Source organism: Anguilla anguilla, chromosome 17 (genome assembly GCF_013347855.1).
Source record: "Anguilla anguilla isolate fAngAng1 chromosome 17, fAngAng1.pri, whole genome shotgun sequence".
Taxonomy (NCBI): Eukaryota; Metazoa; Chordata; class Actinopteri; order Anguilliformes; family Anguillidae; genus Anguilla; species Anguilla anguilla.
The window spans coordinates 32004459-32020220 of record NC_049217.1 but is presented as its reverse complement, the minus strand read 5'-3'; the positions used below and the strand labels follow the sequence as shown (position 1 = coordinate 32020220).

At 39.4% G+C, this 15762-nt stretch overlaps 2 protein-coding genes across 3 annotated transcripts; both read left to right on the top strand.

The window, feature by feature from the left end:
• The first annotated feature begins 2017 nt into the window (after positions 1–2017).
• hoxb9a (homeobox B9a) lies at positions 2018–6121 on the top strand. The gene is made up of 2 exons (XM_035397165.1): positions 2018–2828; positions 5834–6121. Exons 1-2 carry the CDS (start codon positions 2315–2317, stop codon positions 6067–6069), a joined length of 750 nt encoding a protein of 249 aa, XP_035253056.1. The 5' UTR covers positions 2018–2314; the 3' UTR covers positions 6070–6121.
• Positions 6122–12419: 6298 nt separating this feature from the next.
• Positions 12420–14976, top strand: hoxb8a (homeobox B8a). Of its 2 annotated transcripts, none has more exons than XM_035397167.1 (2): positions 12420–13263; positions 13941–14976. In XM_035397167.1, the coding sequence occupies exons 1-2, from the start codon at positions 12834–12836 to the stop codon at positions 14252–14254; spliced, it is 744 nt and encodes a 247-aa protein (XP_035253058.1). In that variant the 5' UTR covers positions 12420–12833; the 3' UTR covers positions 14255–14976. The 2 variants fall into 2 exon arrangements, with proteins under 2 accessions (XP_035253058.1, XP_035253057.1); XM_035397166.1 differs by having other exon boundaries at positions 13938–14976.
• The last annotated feature ends 786 nt before the right edge of the window (positions 14977–15762 follow it).

The window sequence follows — 15762 nt, the reverse complement described above, 5'->3', positions numbered from 1 at the left end:
GTATTCACTGTAATCACTGAGTTGGTGAATATTTGTATTTAATATATCCCAAACTTCCCATTAATTGGGTAAATAGTAGGCTAAATGGCGAATATTGTTTGGAAAAAGACACCGATCTTATAAATCACCCTTAATTATTGGTTTGACATAAAAACAGAAATTCGTGAACGATAAGTATGTTTATTTATGTGAGGCGGAAAGGGCTGAGACCCACATTTATGGTCTGATTTACTAAAACACGACCGAGTCATACATTCTATGTTTCGCCTTGTCATTCACACTCAGATAGTTGCAAGCCATTCTATTTTTGTTGTAAAGACCCACAAGGGCAACGTCATGGAAATCTGTTAAAACGACCAGTAAACATATAGGCTAAGCATAAGCATTGGCTATCCAACATTTTGCGCTGTTGCATTGTTTTTAATTGGCAATTGTTTCTGATAATATGTAGCTCGTTAAAACTGCTGGGTTTACAGTTGTTTTCCAAAAGGCTAGGCCTACATAACATACATAACATATATATATATATATATATATTTGACTGAATTCCTAGTGATACATCCAGTGTCTATAAGATATATGATTGAATCGCATTAACCAAACATTTTTTAAGCAACGACGCGCAAACGGTGCAAAATCCTAACTGTCAGTGTAATTTTTGTTGATGAAATATTTTTATTTTATCGATGTACATTGTGTAGGAATATTAGATTTCATATCAAAAAAATGTTGGTTATTTGTATTTGTTTGCCTCCAGTCAGCTTTATTTTCGGACAATTTTTATAGTATTGCGCTCATATTGATTTCAATAAAAACTCAGGAATTATGTCACAAATAGTGTGGTTTGTAAAATTATAAACCTTCATTGAAAAACGTGATTTATAAGCACTTTAAATGTTTCGAATTCGAATGATATAGCCTATATCACAATCTAACTGAACGATTAGAATCTCACAATCAAGTGCGAATTATTTTTTCCCGCCTAAGAATTCAAAGGCCAATGATATATAGATACATTACGGTTTATATCAGTGCATTGAACACTCGCTGTAATCTTTTCAGTTTTCGATGCCGTTACATGCAAGACCACCGCAGCGTGGATTCTGGTCGTCCCGGCACAGAAATAAAATGGTTCCTTAAGCGGAGGGACTCGAGACAAGTAAAAGCGCGAGCCGACGGCACCGGGAACGCTTGGGTGCGCAGTTGTGCCCGGTCATCCACATTCAAGAGAAAAACATTCAGAAAATTTATAAAATAGTATCCAGTTCCCGACCCGCCGTGCCCTCTTAACATTTTTTTGTTTGTTGTTTGTTTACATGTTACAGTTTAAGTCTCGTGCGTTGTGAATCTTGATTCTCCTCTTATTTACATGTTCATTGTGGGAGTGAATGCTCGAGAACGTTTCCTCTTTTTCTCCAGACGGAATGCTACAGCCGTGTCTTTTACTGCCCTCTCCACAGGCTGTATATCAAGTCTATAAAAATCAAAGCTGCCCGATGTAGTTTTTATTATAGTATTTAACTACTGAAAAGTGTAAGTAGTTTCTTCCACAAATACAGAGGGGACGCCAAGTAGTAGTGTTTAACGCACTCGTTAAGAAAAATGACACTTAATTTTCCCAATAAATCGCTTTTTACATGAACGTTTCTAACATTTAAAAAAGCTGCGATGCAAATTTGAAACCCATCCAAGAAATGCTGTCATGAAACCGATAACACGATTGAATACACTCAGGTGAAAGTGATAAATAAAACAATAAAGATCTTAATTAGATTTTAAAAATGTCACCTCAAGCCCTCACACCCCATGTGAAGTGTTTTAATCATCTTAGAGTTCAATCATAATATCTTGTCATTTTGCGAGGGATGTATCAGTTTTACTCCGGGTGCCATTCTCGTTTTCATATTTGTGCAGTCTGAGCTGTAATGGTTTCCATATGCATTCTATATAATAATGTCAGAGCAATGCATAATTTAACTAGATAGACTATTTGGCGGATACTCTAGATATGCTGAGATATATGGTCTTAATCCTGTTTTGCATATTACATAAACAAAGCAATTTATTTAGAGGAAAATATGGATAGCGCGAGACGAGGAGCGCTCTGGGCAGCCCCTTGGCGGATTGATTTACGCCTCATTGACGCTTTATCAGGCTCACGAAAAAAGTCTGTCCAATCAGTTCGCTAGGAGCGAGCAGCTCTGCATCCCAGCTCTACTTTGTTGGCTAGCAAGTTGAGAACAGTAGCATACAAATTTAGTTCTGCCCTAAACATTTTACCCTCAATGAACCGCGTTTTGTATGATGTCCGAGAATGTCCATTTCTGGAACTCTTAGCAATTATTATGTCGATTCCATCATAAGTCATGAAACCGAAGACCCGACTTCAGCCAAGTTCTCCGGTGTACAGTATTCAAGTTCCAGACAGCCGGGAGAGCACAGTGAACATCCAGAGTTCCCCTCCTGCAGCTTCCAGCCCAAGCCTCCGGTTTTCGGCGCCTCCTGGAATCCTTTTAGTCCCCACGCGCCAAATGGTTTGCCCGCGGTCTACCATCCTTATATCCCGACTCAGCCAGTACCTTCAACGGACTCTAGATACCTTCGCACTTGGCTTGATTGTGCCCCAAGGTCCGAGTCACTGGCCGGACATGGGCAAGTAAAGCTAGAACCGCTTCTGGGACATCTCGGGGAGCCCCCCAAAATCGGAGGACACGAGTACATTTTGGAGTCTTCCTCAGCCAGAGAGTTTAATTCCAGTCAAGGCTCCGGCTTCGAAGACAATAAGGATGTTTGTGAAGGTAGCGAGGACAAAGAAGGTCCAGATCAAAGTAAGTTATAAAACGAGGAAGTAAACAGTCTGTAAAACTCTGTCATAAAAAGAACAAAGGGCAAGACTGAAACGCAGGCAGAAAAAGAGGCTTGCTGTAAAACCCATGTGTTACAATGTTAGTTCAAGTATGCGCATTTTCAAACGAAAACTCGCGTCCAGCGATGTAATGGACGTGCAGTTACGCAATGCACTTGCCTTTAGTTTCAGCTTCTGTGTGCTGCAGTGTGTGATTCGCACAGGATTGCACGTGTTCGATGTTTATTATTTAACTTGATTTTTTCACATATAATCGGCACTTTGTGCCAAAACCATATTGTATGTTCCTTCACTCAAAACCACGTGTGAATAAGATTTCTGTACGCCGGAGATATTTTCTCGGAATCGGCGAAGATTCCGCTCTAATGGCTTCCGAATAGCCGGTTCGTTGCGGTCAAAAAACAACTTTTAACCATAATCAAGAAGCAGCTTTTAACTTACAGTGGCCAGTTATCCATAGAGTATTTTGTTAGCACAAAATGCTTGAGATTGTTTTCTGGAAGTTGTCCAAGGTTCTACATGTGTGAATATGGGAATGCGGCGCCTTGGGACTACCGAGGGCTTACGGTGCACGCAATCCGATTAATGGAAAGGACGTTTATAATTCGGCAGCCCTGTAGCATATGTGCACATTTATTTTCCCTTAATAAACTAAAATACTTTCTCACAAGAGGCAAGTAAACCGCTGACTTCAGACAGGTCTGTGTGTCTGCTTAACTAACTCATTCTCAGAATGTCAGATCATGGTGGGTTCAAGTATCCGAATGCTTGACCGGCCCGCATCGTAGAGCATATTCGGAGTCTGTAGGTTGCGACGAAGTAGAGACACGTTTGAAGCAGTCTTTTCCAAGCCAAGTCTGTTATCTAGTAGTTGACGGCGTGATTCATTAGCCCTCGCGCTGAGCCGGGTTTATACAAATACAGGGAACCACAGATAAAAGAAAAATAAGATATTGGTGACATAATTCAAATAAGCGGGGGTCAGGTTTCTGAATGGTGGTCATTTCGATATAGCCTACTTCGTCTGATGTGGAAAAACACTGTTTATAATTCAATAAATGCCCTCATACAACACGAGCCATAAAGGATTGTGAAAAACAGCTATTCCCACTGTGTTTCCCTGGGCGGGATTCCAGGATAAACTACAAGCAAGGGCAATGAAGTTCAGAATTATACGTCCCTATTTCTGCTTGCAGTGGCCCAAGAGCGAAAAACCATTATTTCCCCCTGAAGTTTATTAAGCTATAAGGGTAACAGGCATCCACGTTCATTTCAAAGTGAGGGCACCATGGGACACAGCACGGGACGCAAAAAAGGAAATAAGACATAACGCAAACTTTACGGGGAGAAATATATGAACAAGCTCCAGAAAACCAAGGCGGAAAGGACATTGTTCAAAACATTGCAGCACAATTGCGACTGACCACCTTTATAAATGCGACCATAGTCGTTTCGTGCTGTTTAGTGTTGCCTGCCAATCAAACTTTCGTTTGTAAGGAAAAACAAATGTTTAGTATAGCCTAAATCAGAGATCTGGGCTGTACTCAAAGTATTGAGATAATACGGCCTCCCCCCACATGTCTGGGGCGCGTAGTGTTGAGGGATATAGATCATCCTTTGAAGGGAATTTCCCTTTAATCATACGAAGAGAATCGCGTCAGAACACTTGGGATAGTGGAGACAGGTTGTGGTCTAACTGCGAGTTTTTGGAATTTGAAAGGATAGTTTTTTCCCTAATTGTGAAATTGTGCAATTTGGGGGGCAAGCCACACTATTGCATGCGTGACACTGCCCTAAAGTGTCATGTTTGTAAGTTATGCAGTCTGTAAGACAACACAAAATGCTACACTCTCAATCATATTCGAACCCGGAAAGTTGTTGGGCTGGATTGTACAGGCGGAACACGTTACATATCCTACTTTGGGAAATAATAAAAATCGAGCTTCTTTGCGTGGTACAAAGCCTATTTCTACTCCAGTGGCCCCAGGACAGCCATGGTAGCCGTGCTGAAGACCATTAGATCACATTATGGCGCTGTGTGTTAACAGTACAGCCTTTAAAGTGATGATGGGAAAAGGCTAAACGGACTATTTCCCCTTATACCCTAGTTCCGTAAGCAAACTTTTAATGGATGTTCGTAAGGAAACAGCATGAAAACATGGCCGTACATTCCTGCTATAACAACTCTCAGGAGACCAGCATCTTCTGTGACAGACAGCCCATCATAATCGTCCGCATATCTCCCCATAACGGACTGCAAAAAAAAGAAAGCCTGCTGAAGGCGGCTGTATTACCAGTTGGTTTTCCTGCAAAGGTCAAAGAACACATTTATAGTTTGTACACTTTCGTTTCTTAAAACATGACAAAGGTGCCCACACTTCATGTTGACAAAGTGTTATTTCTGGATGTGGAGTTTTTGTAGTGATATAAAATGCTTAACCTGAATGTGACGTTTGAATCTTCGTTTAAAACACACTGTTCACTTTCGTTGCAGCGTTGATCACCGACAGCACGCGGTCTAATTTACAGTTGACGTACATTCAGCTGCACGCATTCAGTTCGCTTCGCATGCATCTTAGTGTTGGACACTGTGGAAGTAGGAATATGACAGGGAAACCCCATCGGAGGTGTTCAGGAAGTGTTTACACTGGGGCATCTAATATGGGCGCCTTCTGAAATACCGCACACAATTACACAAGTCTCACAAGCATCACAAGGTTACTTTTGAGCTCAAGGAGTTTAGCACTATAGTGTCCGTTCATTGTTCCATACACCCATACATGGTTTAGTGCTCGGTAGCTACATGCAACTCATTAAATACAAATTAAGCAAATGTTATACATTTTGCAGACAGGTACACATGTAAATTGCTTGCGAGTAGTTTGAAATTAGTTGTATGCACGTTTCCATGTTTTTTATCTTCTTCATATTGATTCGCTAAATCCTTGCGTTCGATATTATTTACAGATGACCCATCTGCCAACTGGCTGCACGCCCGGTCATCTCGGAAGAAGCGGTGTCCGTACACTAAATACCAAACCCTGGAGCTCGAGAAGGAGTTCCTTTTCAACATGTACCTCACGCGGGACAGGAGACACGAAGTATCGCGCCAACTGAACTTGACTGAGAGACAAGTCAAAATATGGTTCCAGAATCGACGGATGAAAATGAAGAAGATGAACAAGGACCACGCCAAGGAATAGTCCTGACATGGTCAAGAACCCGCCCTTCCCCTCACCCCACCCCCACCCCCACCCCCAACCACAAGGATGGATTCGGTTTTAAAATCTCTCCCTCTTCTGTGCACCATGAACAAATAGATTGGTAGAACCTTGTGCGTTTGTTTTTCATTCCAAATTTTCAAAGCAAGTCCCATAATAATGTTCAGTAATAGCTTGTGAGTTGACTTTAGAACAGGTGTTTTTAAAATTTTTAATAGGTAGCGTTGGATATTAAAATTCATATAGACCTAAAATCGCATTATTTTTTGATGCGATTTCTCTGTGCTTGCTTATGAAACGTTTGTAGGTAGATGCCATTTGAAGTAACAGCCCTTTGTATGAAAAATGCACGTGTTGTCACAAACGCCATATTATTATTATTATTATTATTATTATTGACATGTGACTGAGCCACCAAATGATTTTGACGAAAGTATGCAGCGTCTGAGAGACGGTGGTAATTATCAATTTCATATCAGTTTTACATGATAAATTTTAAACAAATAAATACATACAAAAATGAACCTCACAGACTGTTCATTCCTAGATATAATGTAGGAAATTATGCAACTGAATTTTCAATATTGCTAAATGAGTTTTCTAAATTAAAAAATTTAATGAATTGTGTATCCTTTATAATAGATCAGCCTATAATGTCAGCCTACATTATTGGCTCGTGCATTATAGCTTTTCGGAATTCTTTTATATATATACATAAATTTAAGAGTGGAAGTGCGCGTGAACCACACATAGCGCCGGCGGCTATTTCTTATCTGATAACTGTAAACTTGATGCAAGTCGCCACTATTGCCAGCGCATCCCCATCAAAGGAACGTGTACCGAAAATTAGGCCTCGCGGGTTTGAAGTGGTCAAGAAAATGTCACGGTTTGTCATCTTGGTGTATGCATTCAGGCTCCAAAATAAATTACATTGGACATTGTTTTTCTTTAATAAGAGTGTTTCGGAAATATTTAAGGGGGTACTTTGGTTATTACACTAATATAACTCTTAAGCTTTCTTTATTCGAATTGCTTGCAAAAGTGAATTCTGTTTTTCCTTAAATGTATAATAGCTTGATTGTAATAGAAATTTCATCTCGTTTATGAGTCAAATGTTTACACTGTATCACCATGAAGTCTCGTTCTTTAGTTAAGTATTAAATGTATTGTGGTCTGACATCCCATATTTAGAGGACATCATAGATTAAGTTTGATAATTTATTGATTTAGCGTAGCCTATAACTCCGATTCATCCAGTTGCAATATATATATATATATATATATATATATATATTTCTGTATACTGGACAGTTAGATCATACTTCTCAGTTTAAGCATTTGCATTTTATTGTCCAGCTTACAGCATATCCAACAACTAGAGTCGTGCAGTTATGCTGTAAATAAAGAGCATCCCAAACGCTATCATTTGTTCCTGTTGTTTAAATGTATAATATAGCTTGTAGTAGGTACGAACGGATGTCTCGCTTATTGGTGTTTCTGGAGTGAAACCACATCTGTACCATAACAAGCGAATGCACGACGCTTTTCTCCGGATCAGATTTGTACATTCTCTTCAAAACCCGGTCTCTGCCCTTCGATTTTCGATTGGACCAACCCAAGCACGGAACGGATATATTCCAGAGACTTGTTTTTCGCAAACACACACTTTGACGGCGCTGATGTGTTTTGTCTTTATCCGCAGTCATTTCTCATTTCCCTCCTCCTAGCCTTTGTGTGTACTTTTTCAATGCATCTCAAATAGCAATGTTAACGCTGATTTTTTGTATTAAAGAGTTTATAAGCAAACCATGTGTTTGAGGCTTTAATTGTGCACCGGGCCTGTGGAACATCGAGTAAAAATGTAATGATTTGAAAAACCATTCTAAACAAACACCCCCCCCCCCCCCCCCCCATCAAAAGACACCCACCCCGCAAAAAAGTCAGTACATACCGCGCATGTAGGCTACGTGTTTCCCAACGCCTTCTCTTTGCACGCGATGCCAATATGCCCCGGCTTTAATACAGTTCAGTTTTCATTTCATCTTAATGAAGGGCACATGTTTAAAATATGCACGCAGATGTAACATTTGTCTCCAATAACAGATAAAAGGAAGCACGACCCACACATGGACTTACGAAAAAGAAGCTATTTTAAACTAATTAAACACATTAATTATTTGTTGGGTAACCTCACAAGACTGAAATCCAGTATCTTATTTTGCAATGTGTTACCCAATACTTTTCATTTGGGGACCCGGGTTTCAAATTGAGTTGTTCATATATTTTGTATGAATATTTGAAACTAAAATTCAAGCAGTAGTGTTCGGACTAAAGAATTTCTTGGAATTGGTAGGCCACAATGACGTGGAGCACTTGCAGTGGTTGTTTTCACCAAAGACAGTTCTCTCATAAAGTGTCTTGTCCTTGTGTGAATAGTAGCTGTGTCTAAAATATCACGGGACAGCACCGCGACGCTCAACGTAAAGTACAAACATGTCCGTCTAGGCATCGAGCATTAATATTTTCACAATGCGATTTTACATTTGTAAGCAGCATTGTGGTGCGAGACTTAAGGACACTTTTTTTAAATGAACGAATTAAGGTGCATCATGTATTTTTGTCGTGTTTTATCCAGGTTTCACCACAATACATTATCCAGAGAGAAAATGCAGTAATAAAACATTTTATTAAAAAATACAATGTATAAAAATATTGCAGCTTGTAAGTGAGCGTTATATATGATTATTAAAATGTCACTAAGAGCATCGCTCTTTTAGTTCCCAGATGCTGGGAAATCCGAGGCCTAGGTTGGATACGGTCTCCTTTTCTCTTTGCTCTATCGTTCCTCAGTTCTTTTGTTTTATTTTGGTATTTGAAACGGAACAAACCAAAGGGATCTGCACGCTCGCTTTGGAGGAGGGGATGGGAAGTCGACTGTCATAAAAAGAAAAGAAAATTCGATGTAGTGTGCCGCAATAAAAGAATATGACTGCAATAAAACTTTATAGGGTATAAATTTCCGAGGGTTCAGAACTAAACGGTTGTAAAAGCAAACACAGGGGAAGGAAACGTTACAAAAAAGCTCCTTAATAATCGTTTTGCGGAACTATTGATTGTCCGAACCAGAACTTTGTTTTCTTTGCATTTCGCTAGCATTTGTTGTTTACAAATTCTTCTCGGAGTGGGGGTTTGCACGGTGAGGTCTGGACTTCCAGATGCTTTGCTAAGTCTCGTCTTAGGCAGCTTCTTTTGTTTAATTTCAGAGATCACTCAGCCTACCAGATAGTGGGTCATAAAATGTTTCAAAAAGATTCTGGCGAGACGTCTGGGATAGCAAACCTTAATCTGTTTACAACACCGCGCCAACGCCCGGCTCTCCATTTTGTACCAAACGCTCAATTGTCTCAGAATCAGAAACAATGGGCTTGTTCCGAAGAAGCGTTCACCCTACTTTAAAATGGAGTATTCTCCCTGCTCCCGTGCCCTCTTTATTTACCGCATTATTTGTATTTATTGCATAGAGTTCGAATAAATAAAAGAAAGCAAATGTGACTTTAAAAACCAGCCGCAACAATGGCCAAACAAACGGACAAAAAATAAAAATAAAAATAACCGCACCAACGATTAAACGATTCCGACATTTGTTGTTTTGTAGAAGTAGTAGTAGTAGTAGTAGTAATAATAATAATAATAATAATAATAATAATGTGTGCTCACTAAATGGAACGCAATTTTGTTATTCAGCTAATTTCAGATTTGCTTAGGCTATACTTTAAATACAAATAAAAGTAATAATTACATTATATAACATATGACTTTTATACATATATAATATATTGCTTTATATACTTTTATTCACATAACACACATACGTATATATACGAAATTCAGGTAAATTGCTTAACATGGAACATTCTTTTTATTCCTACTACCTGTAGAAATTGCATTTATAAACACGTTATAAAATGAATAATAATACGAACACTACTACTAATAATAATAATAATGTCACTATTTACACACACACACATATGTGCAACAGATAAATAGACCGAAAAATGAAAATAGGCCTATAGATAAATTTAGAAACAAAAACAATACTTGCTTCCATTGAAAGAAAATTGGTTTTCTAAAGTTTATTTTAAAATGCGCGCGATTGTGACTCAGACACATTTGACATTGTTTGCGTTATACATGCTGCACCCGTATTTTAAAACACGAGAGGCTCCCATTATAAAATCGACTTTAAAGTACCCTGACGTACCTACAAATGACCGCATGATGGCACTGTTGTTCCACCAATATTAACTATCATCATCTTGCCCCAAGAAGACTTAAGGCCACCGAGAGCCGGAATCCTGCTCGGCAAAACTTGATCCATGAAATTTTCCACCAGGGTTTTGCAAAAGAACGCAAGAATATGTATTATTAAAGTTCATGTAGTTAGGTAAGCTGTTCAATTAATGTTTTTGTTTTGTGTTCCCTGTATTTTCAAAGATTTTCGAGTAGGCCGATATTGTTTTATGCAGAACAACTAAAAACATCAATGTATGTGATATTTCCGATGAAGCCATGTTAATTATTTTGATGGCTGATATACTGTAGCCAACTGAAGGTAAACATGCAACCACAGACTTTAAACGCAAGTTCCATTGAAGTGTGAGTGAATGTGAGTGCTTGAAACACATTGGGTGAGTGTGTTCATACATGCACAACAGTGATTCTTCTAGTTTCATTTGTTTATTGCATTTGTTTGATACCGTGATATATTCATTTTCAAATTTCATATTCTGTTGTCAAATTCTGTTGTCACGCTTTTGATAGGACATTTTCGAAATTGGGCCTGCTTGCAACACAGCTAAACAAAGATAACTTGGTCACGTGGAACATAAACACCTTCAGGCGAAAACAAGTTAACTCATTTTGCAATAACACACAGCGTTGTTTAGTTTCATATATTTTTATTTCAAAATTATAATTCATTCAGAATTTTTAAAGTATGACTTCGTTGTGATATCCGGTAGGCTTATGTATGATTGCACATAACCGGAACGCCTCCTGTACATGACTATACACACGCGCACAGAAACAATGGATACCAAAATAACATTCTCGTAAAACAATATTAATACAAATTTTCTTTCACTTGAATCTTTAATTACTAATCCTTAAACACAAAATCACATTTAACCACGATTGTGCACGTTTTTATATCAACTCAGTGACACCTATGGTTATTACCGACACCCCATGTCCACATACAGCCTACAGAAATATGCTTAAAATATTTAAAAAAAACAAAAACAAAAAAAAAACCACCGTCCTATTTCGTTTGTGGTCAGGCTTAGTTGAAGAGATATGTTTAAAAGTTTTAAAAAATGATATCATTCACTTTTATAGTACACAAGAATTGTATGATATTTATAACCAAGATATTGACTATTTACTAATAAACTATGCCATTAAAGAGTGCAAATATGCTTGCTAAATAAACGCATTAACAAATCTGTCGTCGGTTATTGAACGCTGCAACGGTTATTGAATGCAGCTCACATCCTATAAAGTGCTATGCTCATAAATATTATTCTGCACACAATCCCTTCACAAGCTATCCGACTATCCCACCTACACAAAACTGAAGTTAGAATAGACTACTTATATTTAGACTATTTAAATACAAAAAGATGTTTGTATAATCTACAAGAGTGCTCCAACTGAAAGCTGAATGTGTTAGCCAGAGAACCCCTATAACAACCCATAATAACCTTTTAGTGAACGATGTAAATATTTAACAATACTGTCGTTTTTTTACGCGCGTGGTCTGTTAACACTCGCTTTCTCAAACAGAACAATGGTGGCGGCTGTTTCAGAGGTATGTACAGCCGCGTCAGTCGCATTCTACAAATTAGAGAATGATTTCTATAATTATTGTTAAAGCATTTAGATTGAAAGCTACTATCGTTTTAATGTTGTTCAAGAAAATCAATTGCATCTATAAGATCTGGAAAAACCTAATACAAATAAAATTCTGATGCAAATGCAATTTTCCAACGGAAGTCTACCATTTAAACATTTGTATCATTCTATCTTTAAAATTTTGAAATAGACGACTAAACTGTCTCTTTAGGCTTTCTATTAGCTATACCCAAAAATCAATCTTTTTAAAGGGGTTTGGCGTTGGTACAGCGAGGGGACTTATGCACTTGATCTAAAGCGAAGCGCCAGATATCCCATTAACTTACCCGGTTGAATATATTAATGCGCACATTCTCCCCTCCTCTCACTCCCTCGCCCCCCCTTTCTCTAATACTCCCTCTCTCCCTCTCTCGCTCTCTTTCTCTTTTTCTCCCTTTTTCATTCTCTCACTCTCCCCATATCACAAGCGCGCAGTGCAGTGTCCGCGAGGAAACCCTGAAGCCAATAGGATGAGGATCCGATAATAGATGCAAATTATCGTGAAAAGACAGTGCAAAATATGAAACAACTCATTTGCGGAGGAGTAAATCACAGAAAACTGTTTATGAACTGGCACCACATACTGGAACTGTAATGCATGGATACTTCACTGGCGGGGATTTTATGGAATCGGCATGATTGTGGCTTGAACGTTTACAAGGGCTGCTAAAATACTGTATTTACCTACATTTGGAACTACAAAGTGTTATTTCTAGCCTGTACCCGAGAAACACTGTGTTTTTAACACTCAAACCTAACTGAGTCTTTTAAAACACAAACAGTAGCAAAAAATGAGTTCATATTTTGTAAATTCTCTCTTCTCCAAATACAAAAGTGGCGACTCTTTACGTCCCAGCTATTATGAGTGCGGATTCCCACAGGATTTAGGCAGTAGACCCACGGTAGTTTATGGACCCGGTGCCGGAGGAACTTTCCAACATCCAACACAAATACAGGAGTTTTACCACCCAGGCGCGTCCACGCTGTCCACCGCCCCATACCAGCAGAATCCTTGCGCGGTAACTTGTCACGGAGAACCAGGCAACTTCTATAGCTACGACGCTTTGCAGAGGCAGACCCTTTTCGGAACCCAAGACGCGGATTTAGTCCAGTACAGCGATTGCAAGCTGACCGCTAACAGCCTCGGTGACGAGGCAGAGAGCGCGAGCGCGGAGCAGAGTCCCTCTCCGACGCAACTCTTCCCGTGGATGAGACCACAAGGTGAGCCAGAGCGAAATGAAATACAGACGCAAGCTCGCGGAGCAGGGCGAGAAGAGCTCCTTAAAATGCTCGATCGACACGTAAGAAGTACATTTCCTGTTTGCTGCGAGAGAAACAATAACCCTTTTACTGTTTTATGGTGTCCAAACTTGTGACTCACTTTATAGTTTAATGGCACCGTGCTCTCCATGCGCGAGCTACTAACTTGCAGTTTACTCGCGACTTCTTGCTCTGGTCAAAGTTTTATTGCGTATTTTATGACTTATAGTCATCCTGGGGTTTCATTCGCTTCATGGTGATCGTTTCACCCCACTTTAACATCTTTACTTTGCTCCGAGCGCGCGTGCAACCAGCATTTGTTATATACCATATACATTCGTTCGTGTACACAGCTACACACATTACTGGCATATTTGTAAATCACCTTTGTGAACCTCTTGTGTGTGATGATGTATGAGCATTTACATGCACGTGGCAATTAAATCGTATATAATATCCTTACATCCACCCAGTCAAGTACGAAAAAATGTTCCGTGTCAAACAAATAAAAATAAAATTACTATTTGACTTCATTAGATAATAGAGACAGCATGTGGTTTCAAAGAACATAAAGGAGTGAGGTTTTGCCTCCATACAGCTATGTTTGGCTAAAACATGTACCTTTATTTTGCCAGTAGCTGCCGGACGGAGGCGAGGCCGACAGACGTACAGCCGTTATCAGACACTGGAGCTGGAGAAGGAGTTCCTCTTCAACCCCTATCTGACGCGCAAGCGGCGGATCGAGGTATCGCACGCGCTGGGACTGACCGAGAGGCAGGTCAAAATATGGTTCCAGAACAGGAGAATGAAGTGGAAAAAGGAGAACAACAAAGACAAGTTTCCGAGCAGTAAGTCGGAGCAGGAGGCCATCGAAAAAGAGAGGAAAGAAAAAGAGCAAACCGGGGGGACTCAGACGGCGGGAGAGGACAGCGACAAAGCCAAACAAATGTAGAGGGGGACTGCAAACGTGGGAATCGGCACCGGCAGAGACAGCGCGAGATTTTTAAAAACAAATCGCCAGGGTCTGATTACTGTTGAGAAACATTGCAATCTTCTGATGATTACCGCGCCTTAGAGCGACCGGAAGGACACGCGCATGACACAACTGAAAGTAAGCGCAAAATCAAGATTATGAGGCCAAAATCAAGATGGGGGAAATGAAGGTTTTTTTTTCTTTACCTGATGATCTTGGATATATTGTAAAGTTGTAAACTAGCTTCCTCTACTTGTGGAACAATTCATGTGAGACGTTTCTCTTGCTATAATATTATCTTTAACAGTTACATTGGCAGCTGTATTTTATTAAGTTAAATTGTGCACTTTTTACTGTTCATACTAAGTGTTTTAACGTAGAATTTAATGAATTCCAACAACATGAAACTGCCTATTTATGCTGTAGGTTATCTCTTTTGAGGTCTGGCCTTTATTACTTCGTTAATGGTATTTTGTTGTCTTCCGTTCTTGGGTAAGCATGCGCACAGTGCAACAAAAAAAAGGACGTCATGTGATCCTTCCTTTAGCCTACTGTGAAACAGAATGTGTACTGTACTCGTGAATTAGTTTATGGGGACGTAATGATATGCTTCAGTGTTTTTCATCACTTTGTTCTATTGTTTAAAGCTGGAAGCGGCGGAACAAAGGGGTACAATAAAGTTTACAACTGAGAATCTGTGACATCATGATTGTTCTCTGCTTCATTTCCTCCGAGAAGCCCATACATGCTAGACTGCCCGTCACTGCACGAACAGCCACAACAAAGACATTTCGGAGAAAACTAGTGAACAGATAACCAATATAGCCCCTGGTATTCCAACAGCATCGCTAGGCGAATTGGTTCAATGCCACCAAAATAATAAAATATAAATTAGTGGATTGAATTCATTTTAAAATGTCGTCACCATGTTACATTTTAGATGTAAAGCACCAGGTAGATAGAAATATTGTGTCTTCATTTATAATTATGGTGGACTTTAATTGTAAACTGAGACCTAACTAGTTGGCTACTTGGGAAGACAACATATACAACGAATACACACTTAAAATAAAATAGGCCTTCAGGTGTTATGCAAAAGCCAGAAATAAGTATCAATACATATTTAGTCACAATAATGGTTTCACCGCCAAATTCAGCAATATTGGCATATTAATGCCAAGGTTCTCGTGTACTTGTTCGTATTACCTGAGGCACGGACGGATTTAAGCCCCAGCTCAACGAAGGTGATGATACAGGCGAGGCACTCTTTGCACAGGCAGTCCAGACTCACAGCATCAGTGCGCAAGTAGGAATTACATCGAGCGGGAAATCGGAGGCACAGCGAGTTTTTGTATATTTTTCAAACAAAAGCCCAGAAATGAATACGTTCGCCTTTGTTTGTGTGTAGCGCACCAAATTGCTGAAGTTATTCTGATACAGCCAACATATCGACTATACACTTGAAAGCAGGTGGAGCGACGCATTAC